Source organism: Marmota marmota, unplaced genomic scaffold (genome assembly GCF_001458135.2).
Source record: "Marmota marmota marmota unplaced genomic scaffold, marMar, whole genome shotgun sequence".
NCBI lineage: Eukaryota > Metazoa > Chordata > Mammalia > Rodentia > Sciuridae > Marmota > Marmota marmota.
The window spans coordinates 7,649,214-7,673,123 of record NW_026000229.1 but is presented as its reverse complement, the minus strand read 5'-3'; the positions used below and the strand labels follow the sequence as shown (position 1 = coordinate 7,673,123).

The window sequence follows — 23,910 nt, the reverse complement described above, 5'->3', positions numbered from 1 at the left end:
GGGGAGGAAGGAAAACTGGGGGGGGCTGGGCATTGGGGTAGGGAGCCCACAGGCCTGGCTTCAGTCCCATGTGTGGCATCTGAGTGGACCAGGAAGTCTTTCCCCTGGCTTCCAGCAGGCTCCTTTCATGGACTAATTCCCCAGCTGGACCTCAGTTTCCTCCATTGAGGCCTTTCTTTCCTTCCTTCCCTCCCCCATCTTTCATTTATAGAGCCTTGGGTTAGAGTTCTCTTTTTTGCAGTGTAATTCCTCTTGTTTTGCTTCCCTTCCCCTTTCCACTTGAGTAGCTTTACAGGGAACTCTGGTAACCTGAGGATTCTGGATTTGGAAGAGAATTCTTCCCTCAAAGCCTCATTTTTCTTGCTCAAGGAGATTGCTCAAAGAGAAAAGCATTCAACTGTGAGTTGGGAGACATGGATCCAGTTTGTTTCATGGCTTCACTTCCCAAGCAGCAGATTCCCCATTTGTAGAAAGAGAATTGGTTTAGTAATTGCTATGGTTCCATGTAGCTGTGTGGTTTATATTTCTAGGAGTATAGAGTTCTAATGTTGCAAGGTTTTGAGGCTGAAAGTCTAAAGTCCCCCACTTCTGATGATCTATGGCAAGTTGAAGAGAAAGGTGTCATCAAAGGGGAATGGGGGGCTGGGGATGTGGCTCAAGCGGTGGCGCGCTCCCCTGGCATGCGCATGGCCCGGGTTCTATCCTCAGCACCACATACAAACAAAGATGTTGTGTCTGCCGAAAACTAAAAAAAAAAAAAAGGGGGGGGAATGGGACTTGGCTGTGCCCAGGTTGGTTTGAAGGCACTGCTTTGGCACATGAGGAGAGGGCAGGCTGCTGGTCCTGTGCAAGGTACCATCCTCAGGGAGCCCCAGACACCACATTTGTGATCTGTCATATTTGACTTTCCCTTGAGTCAGGCCTGCACAAATAGGTAGATGATTGATTTTGCCAAGAAGGTGAGAAAGAATGCTGTCTTTACAGCAGAGCCTTCATGGGATGGTAGAAAGAGTAAAGGGTCAGAGTTGGGTGCATATCTATTGTCTCATCTACTCAGGAAGGATTGTTTGAGCCTGCAAGTCCAAGATCAGCCTGAGCAACTTAGTGAGAACTCATTAAAAAAACAAATAAACAAACAAAAAAATTAAAAAGAAAACAAAGAATAGATGGTTAGGCAGATAAGCCAAGTTTCAAGGCCTGGCTTGACCTTTGGGTAGAGAAGGGATCTGCTCAAAGGAGTTCCCTCCCTGTAACATGAGAGAAGGAAGGGATGGGGCAGCTGTGGGTAGATCTGTAGATGTTGAGAAAAAAATGAGGAGTTACCTCTCTTGGCTTCCATTCCTTTCCATCAGATATGATGTAGGCACGAGAGTGGGAACTTTCGGATAGATGAGTCCAGAATGAGAGCAAGTTTGTGGCAGAGGGTCAGGATACCTGCTAAAGAAACCTGGCCCCTAAGATTTCTGGGTCATGTAAAAGGTCCATTTGAGGTTACCTGCTATGAATTTTAGTCCTGCTATGCTTTTCTGTGGCACGCCCCCCAACACACACACACCCACCAGGGACTTTCAGCTCAGGTGCAAATAGTCATTCAGAGTGAGTGTGACCAGAAGACAGGGCAGGGGAATGTAATGAATTATGAACTTTATGCTGGATGAAGAGAGGAGTGAAGATAGTAAAACTCATGGGTAGAGAAAGGATGTCCATTCCAAAGAGGGAGTAGAATAATTGTAGCAGAGCACTAGAGCAAATAAACTAGAGAGGGGTGTGACTGGAAAGAGAGATGTCAACCAATATGATAAATTGTTAGTGTCTTTTCTTTTTTATATATATTGTTTTAGTTGTAGATGGACACAATACCTTTATTTTATTATGTGATGCTGAGTATCAAACCCAGTGCTTCACACGTGCTAGGCAAATGCTTTACCACTGAGCCCCAGCTCCAGCCCGGTTAGTACCTTTTCTATGTAAAAAGCAAATAAAATCAGTAAGAATATTAAGGCTCCAGGAAATTGTGTAGCATGAACAAGGATGGTAGTAGGACAGCTGGAATACATTGGAAAAAGTGTCCATACTTGTTATGAGGGGCTCTGAGATGGTCATACCTGCATACAAGTGACAGAGTTATCAGGCCAGATCAGATTTGGGAAGCACTGTGTGACCCTGGCTTCCTGGAACTCCACTCCTGGGGAGATCTCATCCAGAAGCTGGATTTAAGGGCTATAAATATCTCCTTAAGTCCTTATTAGGTGCCTGCTAGGTGCTTGGGTCCTGAGGAAATATATATAAGCCTGAGATGTGGAAGGATTCTATTCAGAACCACAGATGCCTGGCTGTTTGAGGCCAAGATTGAGCGGCCCTTGCTTTTTTTATTCAGCAGATCTTGTAGATTCAGTTCAGTGTTCAAGGAAGGGAGCACCCGAGGTGTGTGAGAGTACCAGCATTGATTTTTTTTTTTTTAAGTAAGGAGTCTTTGAGGCACCTGTTGGCTGTGACTCTGTAATACTGTGATTCCTAGGCTCAGCTAGATGAAGTGGGGACAGAGGAGGGAAAGCCTGGATCTATCTTGGGGAGCGTCTAGTCTGACTGATGGTTTGTATTTGGGGGACTATGAGAGCATCTCAGGTCTGCAGGAGGTCAGAGGGGTGAGAGATGAGTAAGGAAGGCTTCTTGGAGGAGGAAGCTTGATAGCTGTCTATGAAATTGATTAAAGACTGAGATCCTGATATCACTGCATATCCCATTTAAGTGCAGGGGAGATGTCACAGTGACTTGGAGAGATGTTTCCACAAAGCCTTTTGCTTTTGCCTTTTCATGCCCCTACCTTGCAAGTGAAGGCATAAGATGCCTTGGGCTTAGTGACTGCTGCAGGTCTGGGAAGATCAGGGACTGAAGCCTTTCTGTTTTGTGGTGCTGGGATTCATATGTAGGGCCTGGTGCATTTTAGGCACATGCTGTACCATTGAGCTATATCCCTAGTCCAAAGACCTTTCTTACAAGAAGAACATTTCTACCACCCTGAGGCTTGGGGGCCCTTAAAAGGGGCTTGATGGGCAGAAACTCTGGGTTCCTGTTCTGGAGACTCTTTGTTCTCTGGATTTCTCAGATTCCCAGGAGTGGGTATGGGGAGGGGTTTGGTCAAAGCTTCCAACTTTTTTCTTATAGTCTGTACTCCTCTGTATGTGTTTGTGTGTCTTGTGTGTCTGTGTGTATGTATTCATTGATATGGGTTGTGGGTCTTCTGTGTGGGTGTGAATCTATAAATGTGGTTTGTTTTTGTATGTGTATATCCGTGTGTGTCTACATCTCTCTGTGCTACTGGCATGTGTTTATGGGTCTGTGTTGAGTTCTGGGTATGTGTTATCCATGTTTGGGTGCTCACATATCTCTGAATGGACTTGGATGCACGTGTGCATGTTGGTGTCTGTCTCTGTGTGTGCATGTGCTCCTGGGTCTGCAGTGAACAGCATCACACTGGCCGTGAACCTGGTGGGCTGTCTTGCGTGGCTGATCGGAGGCGGGGGATCCACCAACTTTGGCCTCGCCTTTCTCTGGCTCATCCTCTTCACACCCTGCTCCTACGTCTGCTGGTTTCGGCCCATTTACAAGGCCTTCAAGTAAGTGGTTGGCACTGACCCTAGCTCCTAGCCCTATTTGTCCACTCCCTTTTTTTCTTTTCTACATCTTCTCTCTCTGCCATCACCCTACCTTCCCCAATATCACTTTCCCTTGTTCACCATTGCCTCAGATTGTTGTGGGGCTTGAGCTTCCTGGAAGCTCCAGACTGGGGTGAGAGGGCTGGGAGAACCTTCCTGTTAGTTCTTTCCCTTCCACTCTGTCTTTGGGAGTGGAGGACACAGAGACCAGATCTATTTCTATCTTCTCCCATCACCTTTCTTGGTGGAGCTGCCCATCCTTGATTGGTGATAAGAAGACCATTTAACAATGTGCCAGTGGAAACAGCTATCTATCTATCAACCATTGGTACTATTCATGTGCAAATGAAGTCATCTGACTCTGTACCAAAGGGAGCACCCATCCATGTGTCAGTGGCATTGACTGTCTTGATGCCTGTGAGTGCCCATTTAGTGCCAAATAGGATTTCAACCTTTGTGCCAATGGAACATACCAACAAGGCTGTTTGTCTTGATGTCAGTAGACTATCCTAATGGGTCCTTATTTTTTTTTTTTTTTGTCAATTATTAGTCCATCTGTGTATGTGCCAGCTAGTTATCTTCGTGCCAATAAGGTGTCCATTCAGTGCCAGTGGAATTTTCTGACTCTGGGCCTATGGGACCATCCATCCATGTACCAGTATATTTTAGTGCCAATGTGGCTACCCTTGAGAGTGGGGCTGCTTGCTTCTGCCCCAATTAAGCCATCTATTTCTATGCCAATGGGGCTATCCTTCCATGTGCCAGTGGTTGGTCTATTCATGAGGAGATCCCCTCCCTGTGTAAATGTTGCATACACAGGTCAAACCCATGGAAATATTCAAAGATTTATGGATAAAGGGTGTCCCATTCTGGTCTCTCGATTAAGGCCTCCATTATGCATTCACTTCAACTTAGAAAGGCTTGGGGTCCTTGAAGGCAGGGAAACCCTGGCTGTTTGCTTAGGCCACCTTCTCTGATGCAGGACCGACAGCTCTTTCAGCTTCATGGCATTCTTCTTCACCTTCACGGCCCAACTGGTCATCAGCATCATCCAGGCTGTGGGCATCCCAGGCTGGGGCGTCTGGTAAGAGGCAGGGGACTGGCTTGGGGCTGGTAGGAATGACACCTTGGGTGTGTCCTTTGCTTACCTCTGTGTGCTAAATTGCCTAGACTGTGAGAACACTGTGGGTGACTAGTTATTGGAAGAGTGAAAGGATTCAGGACAGTGTAGTAGCCACCACCAGTGAATTAAGGGAAGGAGAATTGGGCAGTGGTTTCTGGGCAGCTGGGGAGTGTCAAGCATTGTGGGAAAACCTTAGGGAAGGAAGACTTGTATCTGATCCCTAAGGAAGGGGTCTTCCTGAGCCACTGATACAGGCCCTTGGATATCAGTAAGATAGTCCTTCTGCATCCAATGATGTGGTTCCTCCCTGTGGCAATGGAATGGCTCCCTGCCTCAGTGGGATGTATCTGGGTATGCCTCCTTCTGTCTGCATAGCCCCACAGCTGGCCTTTTCTTACAGTGGCTGGATCGCCACCATCTCCTACTTCGGGACAAACATTGGCTCAGCAGTGGTGATGCTCATTCCCACCATCATGTTCACAGTCGTGGCTGTCTTTTCCTTCATCGCCCTCAGCATGGTATGTGGCCACCTCAAAGGTGAGAGGGTGGGTTTGGGAAGGGACTATGATCTGAAACAATCCTTCTTCCAAATTACAAGAGGAGCCAGAGGTTTTCCAAGTTAACTCACTCTGGAATTACCTGCTAGACTTTCCTACTGGTGCACAGTGCATGGGCCAGGAGGGAGGACTGGTTTTTACATGTGGATCCCATCTGTTTCCTGGATAGGCTGCCTCTTTCTTTGGATTAACTCTTCCTTATCCTTCTTCTACAGGTTCATAAATTCTATCGGGGAAGTGGGGGAAGTTTCAGCAAAGCTCAGGAGGAATGGACCACAGGGGCATGGAAGAACCCACATGTGCAGCAGGCAGCCCAGAATGCAGCCATGGGGGCAGCCCAGGGTGCCATGAATCAGCCGCAGACTCAGTATTCCGCCACCCCTAACTACACATACTCCAATGAGATGTGAGCCAGCCAAGCCTACAGGAGGCAGGGCTGGGGGCCAGTGGGACAGGGGGCTCAAGCTACAGCATCTGTTGTGGTAAACAAGCAGGGTTTCCCCTTCCCTTTTCTCCTCCTCCCCAACTTTGTACAAAGAATCAGAGTTATATATATATATGTATATGTCTATTCCCTGCCCCCACTTTTTGGTTCCTGCTCTTAGATCTTTAAGAGCTGTGGGTTGCACGTGGAGCTATCCCGTGCAGTGGTAGCTGTGTCTATGTCCCCTTGTGAAATAGTTGCAGTGAAGGTCTCTTGTTGTGGTGCTAGCTGTATGTTTAGAACTAAACCAGCCCCCCCCACCCTCACCAGGCTGCCCCCTCTGACCCTGACCCAGGGACTCCTTATGGGGCAGGGGGAGGCAAAGCAGGGAGCCTGGCGCCCTCTGCAGGGTTATGAGCTGAAACTTTCCACTTTTGTCCCTATTGGGAAGCAACAGTATTTAGCACTTATGGTGGTAGGTGGGAAGGTGGGGACAAGCAGGGGTGCTTCCCTTGCTTCTTGTAATCCATCTGATCTCCTCCCTCAGTCTTCTCCTCTCCTTGTCTCCTCCCTGCCATCAGATTCCCAGTGCTCACTTCCATCATCCAGGGTCTCTTTCTCTTTCCTGTGTGGCTTTTCTGTCTTTGCCAAGGCTGTATCCCAGTTATATCTGCTTCTAAGACTAAGCCCACATTCCCAAATCTGATCTGATTTCCAGTTCAAGTAAGCTGAGAGGGGAGCTGAGCCTCAGCCCTGATGTTGAAGGGGTATGCAGCTGGAGATTCAAAGCCCACCTGGGGACCTGAATTCCAGGGAATGGCAATACAGGATTGGTCTCCTTGCCTCTGAGTCCATCTGTCTGTTTCCTTCTGCTTCCTTCTCAACCCTCAAATCCTTGGGCTTGACTCTTCTACCCTGGCTTTACTGCCTTCCCTGAGGAGTTTGGTTCTGTGGGGATTTGTCATCTCCAGTTGTGCTGGAGCAGAAGACATGTAAATAATTATTGGTCCCTGGGGAGGTCTGGCTATTCTCATTCCACTGGAGCTTCTAGGTATCTCTGAGTAACCATAGGATTCCACTGGATTCCTTGGAGCAAAGCTGTTCTGTTTGGGTCTGGCAGGAAGTACAGGGCTCAGAGGGCCAGAACTGGAAGAGAGATCAGAAGAAGGTAGACAGTATCCAATGAGAGAGGAGCATGCCACTCGTAGTCTCACTTGCTCTTGGCCACAGAAAAGTGCTGGGCACTTGAACTTGGGGCCCAGGGAAAAGTGCATAGGTCCAGTCCTTGTTGTAAGCACAATGAACCTAAATGATATTTCTGGTTAGTCAGGGAGGGAAGAAGAGATGCTTTGGCTTTAGTTTTTGGTTTAGGTATCCCCCACCCCACATCCAAATCAAGATAACTTCCTTCCTTCTGTCTAAAGGATTTGGTTCTTGGCAATTCTTCACCCTGTTAACACCTCTTTCCCCTTCTAAGAGGCCCAAACAGGGGCTGTTTTGTTTGAAGCAGTGATGAACATTGCTGGCAGAGGCCTCAACTCTGTATGAGACCTGGATGGAATTGGGTTCTCACCCAAGGAGCAGCTCCCTATTTCCTACCCTCTCTTCTTCCAGTGGAAGCCCAGCTGGGCTAGATGAATTGGAAAACCAGACCCCACTTGACCACTCTAGGCTGGCTCCTCCTTGAAACTCAACACCTCACTTTGCAGGCCACTCTGAGCATTGACCTACCACTACTTCATAAAGTTCTTTTCTAATGGTCCCTTAGGCTTGGGTCACAAAATATAATTGGTTCTCTTATCATTTTCCTTCTGGAGAGCAGTTGTCACAGCCCCTGGTATCTGAAGAGACCCTTCCTTCCCCTTGATCCCAGTCCTCTGATTCCCTTTCCCTTAATCCCTCTGGTAGTTCCAGGAAGACTGTGGTCCAGTTGCTAGCCTGGCATCCATGGCCTGTTGGATGCCACCTTCAATCAATTTCCTGTCCTACCTGCCTTTCCCCTGAACTGGCTCAGACCTGTATGGCTGTGCCTGGCATTGTCCTTGGAAACCCTATTACCTACGTCTGGCCCAGCTTATTCAGTCTCTGGGAGGCTGTATTTCTAGGCAACTATGCACTTTCCTGTGGAGGGAACCAGGATGAGAAGTGGGGGTTGGACACAGAACCCTCTCTGCTGGATGGTCTGGCTTGGAGGTGGGTCAAGGAGGGCCCAGTTATGGGGATCCTCAGGTCTGTGGCCAGCCAGTGATCTGTTTTTGCATTTTCCTGGTGGCCACTGCCCCTCCTTGTTTCTGGGAGGCATAAACCATTCCCTAGCTGGCAGTTGATCTGCCTGAGCCAATGTGTCTATCTGTGGTAACTGAGTGAACAAAAATAAAGGGGAACATTTGACCCTGTCTGTTGTGTCATGTGTCTTCATGTTGGCCTGCATGGAGCCTTACCTTGGGCCATAGGGCAGAGGTGTGAAGGTGAGATGGGTGAGTTGGGTGATCTGTGGAGTTATTCCTTAGCACCAAAAGCCAAGCATGTTTTTTTTTTTTTTTTTTTTTGGTGCTGGAGATTGAACTCAGGGCTTTGTACATGTGAGGCAAGCACTCTACCAAATGAGCTATATTCCCAGCCCAAGCCATGCACTTTCGTGTGGTTCTTCCTCTGAGGCAGCTTTGAGTAGGCCTTGAAGTTGCCACATAGGCCTTCTGCTTATTAGGAGGAGGAAGCTGTGAATTCCTGAGAAGGAAGTAGAAATAGGCATGATCAGTGGGTGAGGGGTGGTTTGGTCCACATGGTTCACTGTGGACAAGGGAAAGACTAGAGCATAGTGGTCCCTCAGCTGTCACCGTGGGATACCTGTATCTGGTTGAGCAGCCTCAATAAACACAAAGGTCCTGAATGCAGGAAAATGAATAAGGTAGGGAAATGCATCCAACATGCTTTCTCCTGCTGTTTTCCCTTTGCCCTCCTCTTGGAGTGCCTTTCTGGTCATCTATCCTGGTCATCCTTCCAGATTCATCTCAAGTGACTGACTCCTTCGTAGAGAGGGCTTTCCTACCTGGAATGTTGCTTAGGTCCCTCAGTTTCCTCATGGAAAACCTTATCCTGTAATTGTGTTCCTGTTTGTCTCAAGAGCAGAGCCACATCTTATTCATCTCTGTATCCTGTGCACCTTAAACAGTAGGGGTGTGGTACTATTCAATATTAAGTGCCTAAGTTCTGAATTGTGTGTGTGAATGTAGGATAGCATATAAAATTGAGCGAGGGCGAATTTTGTCAGAAGAGAACTGCCTACTGTCCTTTGAAATATTTGGAAACTGTTAGACAATAAGAGGAGAGCTTCCCAAGTTAGGCCAATGGTGGGTGTCCTGGAGCAGGGCTTTTCTACATCTGCCTTAGCGGCTTAGAGGATAAAGGTGAGGAAGTCCTACAATTAGGCAAGTCCTCAGCTCCAGAAGTGAAGAGCTTGGAGTCTGTGAGTGTCCTATTCCCTCAGTGGACTACAACTCCCAGAAGTCAGAGGAGTGGACTACAATTTTCAGCGTAGACTACAACTCCCAGAAGGTTGTGCAATCTCTGTGCGCTCTCGTGAGGCTGCGTACCGTTCAGGATCTGTGGGAAAGGGCAGCCAAGATATCGCGGTATTTGGTGACTGCCTACGAGACGCGCCCGGTGTCTGGCGCGGGTGAGCAGTCGGAGGGGCTGGGAAGCTGGGTCTTGGCGTACTCGATGGGGAGGCGGGAGAAACTGTGCTTGCGGCTGTGTGTACGTGGGGGTGGAGCGGTGGGGGGATATTTCCGCGTGTGGACGTATAGACAGCCCGTACAGCCTGTGAGACCTCACCAACCGGTACTCGTGGGGGCCCGCAGAAGCAATAGGGACCACTGAACCCAGAGTGGGGGATATATATCTACATGTGTGTCCACTCATTTTGACTTGCGTTACTCTTGAGATTTTTTGTTCTGCGCTGTTTAATTCAGTAGAAGGAGGCTTTATAATTTCTCGCATTTAACGCTCACCTTTAAAAAAACAAAAGCCATGTGAGTCTGCTTTAAGAAAGGAGCAAGGACTTTCCAAAGGGCAAACCGTATATTAATTAACTTAAAAAAAAAAAAAGGTATTTGGGATTGAACCTAGGAGCGCTTTGACAGAGCTAAATTGCTGAGAGGGGCCTCGAACTTTCGAGCTCCTGACAGGAGCATCACTGGGATTACAGGCACCACCGCGCCCAGTCGGACAGTATTTTAAAAGGTAGTGAAATCGGAAAATGAAAGCTCTAGAGTGTTGGATTTATCTGTAGGAACCTCCTGAAAATGCTGAATAGCATGTAAAAATTGAGCGAGGGCGAATTTTGTCAGAAGAGAACTGCCTGCTGTCCTTTGAAATAGTGGAAACTGTTAGACAATAAGAGGAGAGCTTCCCAAGTTAGGCCAGTGGTGGGTGTCCTGGAGCAGGGCTTTTCTACATCTGCCTTAGCGGCTGGGAGGTAGCAGTAGTCACTACAATCTAATAGTTGGAGTGTGTGTGGGATCTCTCCAACATGTGGCTTCCTGGACAGGTGCCCACAGGAAATTTCAGGATCAGCAGAGTCAAGCATGCCTATCTCTGGTTTGAGAGAAAAGTACTCTATTAGAAATACCAAGGCTTCGAGTGTTTCCAGCAGAGTTCCTTGTCTTACCTAGGCTTAGAGAAGAGTTTTAATTTTTCTTTGGGTTTTGGTGCAGAATGACACTTTGAGAAGCTACAAGTTATTCGTTGTTGCTGGGGTAGATGATAGAGTGTATTGATTGGTAGAAGGTCAGCCTAGGTCAGTAGTGAGGGGCTTTGATGGCAGGCTAAAGGATTCGGGTTTTTGTTTTTAATATGCCAAGAATGAACTTAGGGCTTTACACATGCCTTTACTACTGAGCTGCATCCCCAGCCCTTTCAGGAGCCCTGCTTATCCATCTTCCTTTGGGCCTGTTTTGTCTTAGGTTCCAGTCCCTCATCTTTCCTGAATTGGGCTCAGCTTATACCCTGTCTTGTCTTGCTTACCTTGCTTCCTTTTTTAGCCCTAGTTCTATTCTGGTTCTACTCTTGACCATGTTGTTACTGGCAAATATCCCTGAAATCTTTCCATTTTGCCCTTTATTTAAACTGCTCAGAGAGGAAGACTTAGCCATTGCATGCTGAGGCTCCTTGCTCTTTCTGATAATCTTTCTAAAAGAGAAAAGCCAGGTACAGTGGTGCATGCCTGTAATCCCAACAACTCAGGCTGGAGGATTGCAGGTTTGAGACCAGTCTCAGTTTAGCAGTTAGCAAGACCCTGTCTCAGATTTTTTAAAAGGGCTGGGGATGTAGCTCAGCAGTAAAAACATCCCTAGCTTTAATCCCCAGAGCCAAAAAAAAGAAAGTGGGGCAGGTGGGGGATAGGAGGAATAGAAGCTCCCATTTTTCTGGATGTGGGTTACCTGCATGGCTGGTGCCCTGGGACCTTAAGGCCCAGTAATCATGGCCTTTAGCACTATAACCCACCTGTTTGCCAACTGGCCCCTGCCCCATACTGAGGATTGTTACCCAGGGGCACTTTACCATTGAGCTATATCCCCAGCCCCTTTTTAAATTTTATATATATATTTTGAGACAGGGCCTCACTAAGTTGCTGAAGCTGGTCTAAAACTGTGATCCTTCTGTCTCAGCCTCCTGAGTTACTGGGTTTATAGGTGTGTGCCACTGTGCCCATCTTCAATTGATTGCTTACTGTAGCCTGTTTTGTAGGAATTTTTCAGTTTGTTTATAGAGGAGGTTCAGGGGCTGCAGAGATGTAATTGAACTTCTGGTTTTGCAGGAATCTCCCTGTCCTAATAGGATAGGCTAGGGTGGAACTAGGTCGGAGTTTGAGATCTGGCAGGTAGGTTTTCCCAAAGAACCAAGAATGTGCTTCTGTTACCCACCAATGTACTCTGACAAGAAACTGGCTTAGAGACCCTGTGGACCTTGCTAGTTGCTAATAGGGCTTTTTAGTTCCCAGATGAACTCAATTCTTCAACTCTGAGCCAGCATGGCCCTGGCTAGGCCTGAAATAGAAATTGAAATTGCTGGCAAATGGAACCCTGGGGGGTCTTGCTCTAGGAAACCAGCCTATGCTTAACCCCTACTGAGAAGGGTCTGAATCCTTGGAGACCCTTCCATGTAGAAGTGGGATACTGGAGCCAAAAATCATCTGCTCACATGGATATATACTAAGAGTTAAAGGCAAATATTGGGCAGAGAGGACTCCATGGAGCTATGAAGGTAGCCAGTAGAAATACAGCTGTTTACCAGTTCTTCCTCTGGGTCAGTTGGGTTTCCCTCATGCTGCTGATTCTGCCCTTTTTGAGCATCTTCTTAAGACCTTCTCCCTTGTACAGAGAGCCCTTACCACTGTCTTTTATGTATTGAATCAGGCTTCTACTGGAGGAAGCTTGAGAGAGAAACCCATCCTAACTGCATTTGGCACATGAAGGAGACTTAGGTTACATATCAAGTCAGAAGTATAACTATGAGCAGGATCCAGGGCTTCTGATTCACAGGCCACAGTGTCTAGAGGGTACAGCCTCCTCCCCACTATACTGGGAATTGAACCCAGCATTCCCAGCATGCTAGGCAAGTGATCTGCCAGTGTGCTACTTCTCCAGCCCCAGCATGCAATTTATCAATCATTCATCAGACATTCAGGACTGCCTGGTAGTAGGCTAGTGACTGGGTGTTATGGTTTAGATATGAAGTGTCCCCCCAAAATTCATGTGTGAGACAATGTGAGAAAGCTTAGAGGTGAAATCAGGTTATGGGAGCCTTGACCTAATAAGTTCATTAATCCTCTGATAGGAATTAACTGGGTGGTAACTGTAGGCAGGTAGGGCATGGCTGGAGAAGCTAGGTCTATGGGGGCATGCCCTTGCAGATTATATTTTGTCTGTAGTGAGGGGAGCTCTTCGTGCTTCCTGGTGCCCTGTTCCAAGCTGCTTTCCTCTACCACACATTTGCACCATGATATTCTGTCTCCCCTCAGGCCCTGAGGATTGGATTTGTCCATCTGTGAACTGAGATCTCTGAAACCATGAGCCCCAAATAAACTTTTCCTCCTCTAAAGTTGTTCTTGTCAAGTCTTTTGGTCACAGCAATGAAAAAAGCTGACTAAAGCACTGGATGGTTAAACATGATCACACTGCAGGGAACTTGCTGTTGGAGGTAGAGGCAAAAAACTTATACAAATTAAGTCAGTGATGACCAAAAAGGTACATGGTAGAGAAGGACCTGTTTCAAGTAATTCTGGGTGTGATCTCTGTCTTCTTAACCTTACTTATAGATTCCCTGATGGTAGCAGCTGTATTTTCTAGAGGTCCTTTGCCCAGAGTTGAACTCAGTCCTCAGTGATTGTTGCTGATGGAGTGTGGTTTGCTGGCCCAGCTTGCCAGAATGTAGGTTTTGGTATGTCCCTCAGTTCTATTATGAACACTCAGCTGTGTGTGATAGCCCACCCTTTTAATCCCAGCTATTTAGGAGGCCAAGACAGGAGGATCCAAGGTCAAGGCCTGAAACCTGACACCTCCCTCGCCTGCCCCCAAATTCAGGAACACTTACTTCTAGCAACATCTGAGAGTCAAAGGAGGAAATCAGCTAGCTGGTCCCGTGGCGTGGCCTACATCTGCTTCTCCTTGGTAGGTTGGTGCTCAGGCTGATCTACAGAGTCAGAGCCATAGAGGCCAAAATCTCTCAACTCCTGGGAGTACCCAGTCCCCCTCGTTGCCTAGGGTTCTGCCTCACAAGCATCTTTGGACTCCATCTCTTACTACTACGCCCTTGGACCAGTCAGCCTGGTCTGCTGCAGTAGTTCCTTTCACTCTCCATCTTTTCACCCCCAGCCTCCTCTACACTCTTGGCAGCACCAGTACCAGCACCATCTTTCTCAAATAAAAACTCCAGGGTCTCACTGCCCTTGACATTCTGACCTCAACCTGATTTTGCAGCCTTATCCTAATATCTACATCACGCTTCAACCTTACTACTGAGCTACTTTCTGTTCTCCCAACTTCCTGCCTCCTTTCAGGTCTTTCCACCTTTATAAGATTTTCCATCTTTTGAAGTCATTTCCTCCTGTTTCTGGAAAAAAATGTTTCTCCTTCAGGATTCAACCTGAATGTCTTTTCAATGAGACAGTCACCATACCTGGTATGACCCTTCTTCACAGCATTTGCCACATTACATTGTAACAGGCCTGTGGGGGAGGGGGGGGTCTGACTTTCTAATCATACTGTGTTAACAGAAGCTGGGACTGTGGGGATCCTCTGAGGCTCGCTGGCATCTGGTGTAGGGTCTAACATGATATTCTCTGTATACCTTTTGGTTGAATGTGTGAGTGAAAGGGTATCATTTGTTCTGCTCTAGATGCTGACAGAGCTTTATGAAGTCCAGGCTTTGCAGGCTCCCAGAATTTTAAGCCATTAGACCCCACATGGAATCATGTCCAGGTGCTGCATCCTTGGTGGAGAGAAAATTCCATGTTCTTGTGGGTGTCACCGGAAGTGTTGCTGCTCTGAAGTTGCCTTTTTTGGTGTCAAAGCTTTTGGACATTCCTGGGGTGAGTATCCTCTTTAGACAAGTGTAGTGGCCTCTGACATTAGACAGTCATCATTACTATACTATCATGTAATGATAGTAACTATTGTATAATGATACCAGCCTATTTCTCTTCAGTGTGTGGGATTTTCTTGTACTGGGAATTGAACTCAGGGTGCTTTACCACTGAGCTATGTCCACAGTCCTTTTTTTTTTTTTTAATTTTTGTTTTTGTAGTTGTAGATGGACAGAATGCCTTTATTTGTTTATTTTTATGTGGTGCTGAGGATCAAACCCAGTGCCTCACGCATGCTAGGCAAGCGCTCTGCCACTGAGCTACAGTTCCAACCCCCTCCCCAGTCCTATCTATCTATCTATCTATCTATCTATCTATCTATCTATCTATCTATTTGTTTTGGAATAGGGTCCCACTAAATTTCTGAAGGCCTTGCTAAATTGCTGAGACTGGCCTTGAACTTGTGATCTTCCTGCTTCGCTGGGATTGTAAGCATGTGCCACCATGCCTGGCAGGATTTTCTTTTTCTTAATCATGGTATTTGTGGAGCTCTTCTGGGTGTGTTCGTGTGTGGGCCGTGTAAGCAGGAGCTAGATTAGATTAGATAATGTGGACAGGATTTGAAGGGAGATGGGGAAAGGATGCTGTGGATGGGGGTTTGAGTTCCTATACACTGACCCTGAGAGCCCGTGAGATCCTGTGGGAAGGAGGCTGGCTGAGTAAATACAGCAGGTTCTCGGCCCCCACTTGTGCCTTGGGCTCCTCTGCCCCATTTTCACTTGGTTCTGAGCACCGGGGTTCTATTCTTTTGTTAGACACCATGGTTGTCCTGTCAAATGTACTGAAATCTCAAAGGCTCCTCATTGCCCACAGCTCTGGTTTCAAACTTTGCTGCCTCAGGTGTTTGCAGATGCCCAAGGAACCCCCCATTGTTTTGAGGTTGGAAACTCTAGCCCCCGGTTCTTGGCTAGGCCACCTCAATTTCGGTCAGTTTCATATTTTGGGCAAAAGTTCAAAGCCTTAAACAACGTGAAATCCAATAGACGACAACCCCACAGCCCTGTGGTTTGATTTGATGTGGAACCATAGGTTACTTTGGACATTGCTCATGTTATCTGCCATAGTTTTGGGAGCGTTGTTATGTCAGCATTGTTATGTTAAGGCCCAGGCTGTGCCTTTTTCTTGTTTATCTGCTTAGTCCCTAATGTAGAGTGGCCCAGGCAGCTATATCTGACATGTCCAGCAGGGGGCGTTGCTCACCCAGAGATGACTGTGAGGACAGCATTGGGGTCTGGGAAAGCTTGTTTTACTTTTTTTTTTTTTTTTTTAATGTTCCACAGACTTCTACCCAGAAAGTCACCCCCTCACCCCACCTTCCAGGCTGGGATAAGCAGTGAAACTGCCAGCCAGACCAGAGGAGGGAGGGAGGAGAAACTCACGGCTGCTTTGAGACTGGATGCTGTGGTTTGGGGGCAGTGCTGTCAGGGACTGGCTACCCTCTTGTGTGCCCAGAATCATTGGTAGGAGGTAGACACCTAGAGCCTTGAGGGTGGGAGACCTGGAAGGGGTTGCAGCAGCTAGAGCCTCTGTCTCCACCCCCTGGGAAAGGAGGGAGCCATGTAGTTCCTTTTCTCATAGACCCAAAGCAAGTGAGTTTCCGGGACAGGGTGGATGGGGGCAGGGAGTCCTATCCCAGGAAACAGATGGGCAGCCTCAGAGCTAGGGGAAATGGCAACCCCGCCACTTCCTCCCATCCCACGCAGCCAGCATTTATGGGGGGTGTGAGGAAAGGGTTGCCTGGAGCAGGGAAGCTGTCCAGCCTACCCCAGGCATTTTAGCTTGGGCCTCCTGGGAGGACAGGCCATGTCTGGAACAGGACTTGGCCCTCCCTCTCTGGCTGGGGTTGAAACTGGATCGAGGCAGCCAGAGGGCACTGAGCTGGGAGGGAAGCCTCTTTACTTTGGAACCTGCCCTTCTCATTTTAAAATAGGGATAATTATTGCTACTCATCCCCCACGTGCTTGTCAGGTACCATGAGGTGTTGGCTGGGGACACAGATGACAGAGATGACAGTTTGTCATCTTGTGCAAGCAACTAGGCACAGAGCTTGGCATGCAGAAGCACGTAACAGTGTGTGTGTTTCCTGTCCACCACCCCCACTTTCCCCCATGTCCTGTCCTTGGGCCAGCAGCATAGTGTGAGGTATTGGGGTTTGTGAGAAAGCCATATGGAAAAAGCCATGGAACCACAGTTTCCCTGACAAAGTGAGGGTCCTCATCCCTCTTCAGGTAAACAGCTCACCATGCCTAGCTTTGCTAATTATGTTCCTGTGAGACATCCCAGGTTTACCTAGAGTTGGCCCCAGATGTTAGACACTACCACCCTTCCTAGTGGTCCTGAGCTCCCTGTTTCTCTCTTCTGCCCTGCCCCCCAGCAGTCTTTGTCCCTTGGAGCAGTCACTTTCAACTCTTTGCCTGCTGAATTGTGAGTTCATGTGCACAAGGCTTTACTGAGCTCCCTTCAGGACACCGGGATTGACTAGCCATTGAACAGCTGGGCTGTAGGCTTCTGGGAGCTGGGCAATTCTGCAGACCTGGCTCATAACTACATCTGATCCATCAGTATGTGCAGGTGTCCCGGAGAGCCACTGATCTAAAGGTCATTGTGCTGCCACCCCAGAGCCAGATCAGGGAGACTGTGGTGGCCTATGGCAAGGGGTGGATTTAGTCATAATCTCATACCAGCAGCCAGGGAGAGAAGATACCCTAAAGTCCTCAAGCCTATATGTGGGAGGGGGGAACTGGTAGGGGACAACCCTATGCTAAGAGAAGCAGCTGAGCAGAGAGGATATCTGATGCTGGAACTCTGGGAAAGTCAGTTCTTTTTGGCTTAAATTTTCTTTTATCCATGCAGTTAAGGGGAGACAGGTACTCAGATGTCCATCTCCAGAGCTTCTGTCAGGTGGATACTAGAAGATTCTAGATGTGGAGGCAAAAGGGACTAGGACCTATAGGTAGCCTGAGGTTGGAGTCCAGGAGCTCCAGGGGGTTTGCATTTTTTAATCATCATGTAATTGGGCAGCAATTACATCTGGGCTATTAGTTCAAATCACTCTCTGCCCTTTGGCTGGCAGCCTGGCTTGCACCCTTCAAACTTAGAAGAAGACAGACACCAAAGTAGCTTCTCAGGGCAGGTATTAATGGCTGAGAGGTAGAAGAGGATTCTAAATGTGAGAAACTTTCCACTAAGGAAGTACATGGGTCTTTAGAGAAGGATAAGTTTCTAGAATGTCCATCAGGACATCTAGGATTGCCAAGGATGAAGGAAAGAGAGTCTGGCTCATTTGCAGTACAAAATAAATTCTGCTTTTCTGGAAGAACATTTGGCAACATAGAAATTTTAAGTGTTCTTAGCTCTTTAAACTATTTAGAGTATATTTATAAAAGTTGACCATATGTACAAGAATGTTCATTATAGCATTGTATATCATTTCAAAACAAAATGTTGAACTATAGAAAGCTGTGGTATAGCTGAGCAAGACAGTGTGTGCCTGTGATCCCAGAGACTCTGCATAATGAGGCAGAAGGATTGCAAGTTTGAGGCCAGCCTCGGCTATTTAGCAAGACTCTGTGTTAAAATAAAAAGGACTTGGGATATAGCTCAGTGGTAGAGTGCCCCTGAGTTTAATCCCCAGAACTAAAAAAAAAAAAAAAAAAATACAAGCAAGCTATGGTGCACTTATGGCATAGCCTCTCAATGAGTTAGTTTGCAGCAGTACAGAAAAATGAGGTGTACCTCTCCATACTGATGTGGGACTATTCTTGGGATAGAAGTGAAATAAGCAGAGAGTAGGAGATGGCACACTTCACCTACAGGCCGGATCCAGCCCATTGCCTCTTTTTGTACAACTTGTGCCTAAGAATGATTTTCACTTTTTTTTTTGTAGTGCTGGGGATCAAACCCAGGGTCTTGTGTATGTGAGGCAAGCATTCTGCCACTGAGCTACATCATCAACCCCAATTTCTACATTCTTAAGTGGTTAAGAGAAGTTAAAAAAAAATGAGCTGGGGGTTGAGGCAGTAGCTTAGAGGTAGAGCACTTGCCTAGTATGTGTGAGGCGCTGGATTTGATCCTTAGCACCACATAAAAATAAATAAATAAAATAAAGGCATTGTGTCCATCTACAGCTAAAAATATTTTTTATTTAAATGAGCTGGGTGTGGTGGCATACTCCTGTAATCACATGTGTGTGGGAGGCGAGGGCAGGAGGATTGCAAATTCAAGGCCAACCTTGGCTAACTTAGTGAGACCCTGTCTCAAAATAAATACATAAAAAGGACTGAGGATATAGCTCAGTGGTAAAACGCCTCTGGATTCAATCTCTAGTACCAAAAAGAAAAAGCAAGGAATTCACCTTTTAGAGTCCATAATGTTTCATTGGCACACAGCCACACCCATTCACTTACGTATTGCCCATGGCTGTACTTGCGCTCCTCCAGAGTTGAGTAAATGGGACAAAGCCCAAAACATTATCTGGCCCTTTATAGAAAGTTTGCTGACCTCTGGAGCATAGTGTGGTTCCTCTGTGTGTTCACACGTGAGTTTTTGCCTTCGGTTTTTTCCTCTGGATGTTGTTTCCCTTGCAGAAATAGACTTATTTTTCATTTTGCATCATTTTTTTCAATTTTCATTTCCTAACTTATGTATTTGTTTTCTTTTTTTTATGTCAGTGGACTTTTGGTCGGGGATTATGGAACATTCGCTGTAACTTTTTGCTTTTTTTTTTTTTTTTTTTTTTAAAGTGGTCACTGAGGAAGGAGAGCAGGGGAAGCCAGGCCTGGTTTGAGGTTTTCCTTTCTTTCCAGGAAGAGGCCACCTGCCTGCTCTGTAGTCTTGCTGTGGAAACTCTGAGGCCTGTATTTGTGCCTCTGTTGGCTTGAATGGTCCCTTTCTCCCTGCCCTGCAGACCTCTCCCCTGCACCTGTAGGGAGTGAGCTCAGAGGCAGCCAGCCCTGGGCTTCAGACAGAGGGTCCTGCACCCCAGTGTCCTTCCATGATGCCCTAGAACAATATCCCCATGGAGAGCCTCTATAGCCTGCCTTTTTGGTTTTGTTCTTGGGAATTTTCTTGAGTTAGGGAATGGCACAGCATGAGGTGCTGATATGACTAGAATACCAACTCCCCCAGGAAGCAGGTGAGAGAATGCCTGTTTTCTGCAGGCAGAAACTCACATGTGTGAAAAGTGGGGAAAGCCAAAGGATTACAAAAGGACCCAGGTTTCCCAGTGTGCTGGATCAACCCATAGAAACCATGTGGTCAGAGAGGAAGAGACTCACTCGCCTGAGATCTTTCAGCAAGTAAGTTGGCAAAACTGGGCTTGAAGCCACGTGTCCTGACTTCTGTCAGCAAGTAAATTTGAGGTCAGACTTGGAACCTGGACATTCGTTGCTTAAGCCTACCAAAGCTGCCAGGTTGAAAACCCCTAGGAATTATGGACTTTTGCCTTGGTCGGTCCTGCTTTATAGTTAGGAGTCAGGGTTCTATGTGCCCCACCTCTGAATTAGACTGAGCCCTGTCTGAGGGCACAGCTCCTGTCTTGCCAGCTCTGGCCCCATGGTGTATAGTAGATGTTTGCTGAGTTGAGGCATCATTATGAGACATCGAGATACTTAGGCATTTGTTAATGAAGCCACCTCCACAACTCCTGTCCCATGTGCTGACTGCACTGGGTACCAAGAGTCCTTTTACTTCAAATATACCTGACACCTCCATGCTCAGATTAGAATCAGCGGTATCTTTTTTTTCTTTTCTTACAGTACCGGGTATGGAACTCAGGGCCTCATGCATGCTAGGCAAGGGCTCTACCATTGAGCTACACCCCCAGCCCTTTTTATTTTATTTTGAGAAGAGGTCTTGCTAAGCTGCCTAGGTTAACCTTGAGCATATCCTTCTGCCTCAGCCTTCAGAGAAGCTGAGATAATAGGCGTGCCACCACCATGCCCCACTAGGTCCTGGGCACAGATCAGGAGCATGTCACTGTCAATACTGATGGGCCCAATGTCAGGGTCCTCTGCTGTACATGCCAGCCCAGAGACCTGAGCCACCAATGCCCTGTGCCTTGCCTTGTCATGGTTTGAGTCCCTGACTGATAGATCCTCTTAGAATCTTCTTTGCTTTCCTGTGGAGCCATCATCATATTCTCCACTATAAACTTCAGCTCTTCTGCGGTCACTCAGCTATAGGTTCCAGCTGGGGCTTTTCTACTTTGTTTGCATATACCAGAATTGCGCCAACCAATATGATAGCTGCTAACCCATTCAACTTTAAGGTAATTAAAATTAAATAAAACCAGAAATTCAGTTCTTTGGTCACATCAGCCACCCTCGAATGCTCAATGGCCACGTGTGACTGGTGGCTATTATGCTAGACAGCTCAGACAGGACCATTTCTGTCACTGCAGAGAGTTCTGTTGGATAGTGCTGTAGAGTAGTGGTTTTCCACCGAGGCAGTTTTGCCTCTCACAGGACAATGGACAATGTCCAGAGACACTTTTTGGTTGTCAAACCAAGAGGTGGTGGTGCTGCTGCCTAATGATTGTAGTGGGTGGAAGACAAGGATGGAAGTGGGAACTGGGGCCACGAGATTTGTCTCATCCTTTTGCTGCAGAGTACTTTCTGCACAGTTTCTTTTGATAATCTGCCCAAGAAACTACCTGGGCCAGACTAGGATCCTAAAAGTAGAAGTTGAAGTGTCACCCCCAAATTCTGTTTCTATTTCCCTTCCCTGCCTCTGCAGGAACTCCATACTCCAATTTAGGAACTCCATACTTCTGATTGGGATTCTCTCTTTTTTTGGGGGGGTGGTATACCTGGGATGAACTCAGGACACTCAACCACTGACCCACATCCCTAGCCCTATTTTATATTTTATTAGAGACAGTCTCACTGAGTTACTTAGCACCTCGCCGTTGCTGAGGCTGGCTCTGAACTTGCGATCCTCCTGCTTCAGCCTCTCGAACTGCTGGGATTACAGGTGTGCGCCACTGTGCCTGACTAGATTGGGATTCTTGATGCCTCTTTAGGAGGGAAAAACAAATCAGACTTTCAACTGGTTTCAGGAAAGAATCTCTATAAATGCTAGACAAAATGTAGACTGTGCCAGGTGTGGAGGTGCACCCCTGTAATCCCAGTGGCTCAGGAGGCTGAGGCAGGAGGATTACAAGTTCAAAGCCAGCCTTGGCAATTTAGTGAGGCCCTAAGCAACTTAGCATGATCCTGTCTCTAAATAAAATATAAAAAAGGGCTGGTTGGGGGGTGGCTGACATTGTAGCTCAGTGGCAGAGCACTTGCCTAGCATGTATGAGGCACTGGGTTCAATCCTCAGTACCACAGAATAAATAAATTAAATAAAGGTATTGTGTCCATCTACAACTAAAGAAAAAAAAAATAAAAAGGGCTAGGGATGTGGTTCAGTGGTTAAGTACCCCTGGTTTCAATCCCCATTACCAAAAATGAAAATAAAATAAAAATGCAGACTGCTTTATGGAATAGGGTCTTAGCCAGGTCTCAGTCTTATCACACAAAAAAGTTCAAGCTAAAAATGTTAGAGGTAGGGCTGGGGATGTAACTCAGAGGTAGAGAGCACAACTTAGCATATGTGAGGACTAGGGTCCAATTCCCAGTACTGAAAAGAGAAAGAAAAGAAAGATACAAAAACTATTCTTAGGGTTCTCTGCAGGAGAGCAAGCAAAGAGCTGCCTTTTAGGAATGTTGTAGTATACAGGAGACTGATGTGTGTGTGTGTGTGTGTGTGTGTGCGCGCGCGCGCGCGCGCGCGCGATGGTGTTTTTTTTTTTTTTGTGGTACTGGTGCCCAGCCCTGCTTCTGTCAGGTCCCGTGAGGCTGTAAGAGAAAGCCCAAGAGAGTTCCTGGCCTTGAGGTGTTTGTGACCTACCAGGCAGGGCTCCTGGGCATTTGCTGGGAAAAGGTCAGGGTGAATGAGTGAATAGTTTTAATTATTTAGTAACTTAGAAGGTAATACCACATGCTTTAAAAAAAATGTATACAGACCCACACCCAGCCCTTGGCTCCCAGGACCTTTTGGCTGAGTGAATGAAGATGAAAGAACAAAGCCTGCAGGGCTGGTGACTCAGATCAAGTTGGTATCCCTATAAAACCAGAAAAACGAGCCTGGGCCTGCCCTACAGCACTGGGGGCCAGGTCACTGCCAGGAGAGGTGGCTGCTTCAGTGGGGCCAGAGAGGGGCTTGGGGAAGGACCTGCCCATCACATGTTCTTCACTGTACCCTTCAGGTGAAGACACTGACCTAGGAGGCTTCCTCACAATGTGACTGTGAAGTGTGGGAGGATACACAGGCTGAGAGGCTGAGGTCAACTAAAGTGCTTAGCTTAGCAGGAATCAAGTAGGACTATTGCCCAGGGTGGGAGGCCTCATAGACCCTGGGTGGGGGGTGCAATATGAAGGCTCTGAGACCTTGAGTAGAGGAAAGAAAGGTAGAGCCAAGAGGAAGGAGGGAGCCCTTGAACAAAGGGAATGCCAATTGGGAATATTTCTGAAGACTGGCATTAAGGTATAGACCCTTTGAGAGTTGGCAGGAAGTTTGGGAGTTGGGGAGAATGAGGGCACTAGATCCTCAAGAAGCAACTTTCCAAAATTCAGAGTAGAGAAGATGAACCAGGGATGTTCTCTTTCTTTCTTGGTATTGGGGGTGCTTTATCACTGAGCTACATCCCGGCCATTTTTATTTTTATTTTGAGACACAGGCTCAGTGAGTTACTAATTGTGATCTTCCTGCCTTAGCCTCCCAAGTCACTGGGATTATGGGGGTTTGCCATCATATGTGGCTTGGGACATTCTTAACTAGCCAATAGATCAGGATGGTTGGGAAGCTCTCAGACATGAAAGACAGCCATTCCCATGAGAAAGAGGAGGCAGTGTGTGAGCAGCTGCCTGGGAAGCCCCCTACTGAAGGAGATGGAAAGCAGTTAAATAGAAAGGAAGACACGCTGCGGCTGGGGTTATGGCTCAGTGGTAGAGCGCTTGCCTAGCATGTGTGAGGCACTGGGTTTGATTCTCAGCACCACATATAAATGAATAAAGGTCCATCAATAACCAATAAAAATTAAAAAAAAGAAAGGAGGACACGTGACCAAAGATGAAGTTAGAGCACAGAACAGAGGCCCCCAGAGTGAGCTGAAGTTTATGGGGAAATTTAGGAAGAACAAAATGACTCTACATATCAATATTGGGGAAAAGAATAATGGAACAGTGTCTGGAGCTTGAGGCCAGTGGTGTGACATCGGTGGGGGATGGGAGGAATCCCTTGTGTCCCATTTCATTTCATCTTCCTTTTGAGGTTTAAAAGTAGGACAAACAGTGGTTGGAGATCCCTGAACCCAGGTTGGGTGATTCATCTCCTAACCTGGACTAGTTCTGGTCTGGGGTACTGAGGTCACAGAGAGTTGGTTGGTGGCCTTCAGAATGTGTTGGAAAGAAATACCAGAGGAGCCAGAAACTGGAGATGGCTAATGTCCATTTATCAAAAAG

At 47.1% G+C, this 23,910-nt stretch overlaps 2 protein-coding genes across 7 annotated transcripts in view; both read left to right on the top strand.

Annotated features, from left to right (window-relative positions):
• Scamp5 (secretory carrier membrane protein 5) overlaps positions 1-8,156 on the top strand; it is a 9,283-nt gene extending 1,127 nt beyond the window's left edge. Inside the window, exons 3-6 of the mRNA XM_015480428.2 lie at positions 3,461-3,617; positions 4,639-4,740; positions 5,180-5,297; positions 5,552-8,156. Of these exons, the coding sequence (XP_015335914.1) occupies positions 3,461-3,617; positions 4,639-4,740; positions 5,180-5,297; positions 5,552-5,746 (572 nt within the window). The 3' untranslated portion in view covers positions 5,747-8,156. The remainder of the gene's footprint in view (positions 1-3,460; positions 3,618-4,638; positions 4,741-5,179; positions 5,298-5,551) is intronic.
• The window catches only part of Ppcdc (phosphopantothenoylcysteine decarboxylase), a 36,218-nt gene that overhangs the window by 197 nt on the left and 12,111 nt on the right, over positions 1-23,910 (top strand). For 2 of the 6 annotated variants that reach the window (XM_048793006.1, XM_048793004.1), the window contains exons 1-3: positions 9,362-9,436; positions 13,265-13,430; positions 14,158-14,350. In XM_048793006.1, coding sequence (XP_048648963.1) covers positions 14,225-14,350 — 126 coding nt within the window. In that variant the 5' untranslated portion in view covers positions 9,362-9,436; positions 13,265-13,430; positions 14,158-14,224. Of the gene's footprint in view, positions 1-9,322; positions 9,437-13,264; positions 13,431-14,157; positions 14,351-23,910 lie in introns of those variants that run through there. The other 4 variants (XM_048793005.1, XM_015480405.2, XM_015480404.2 and 1 more) reach the window with 4 other exon arrangements.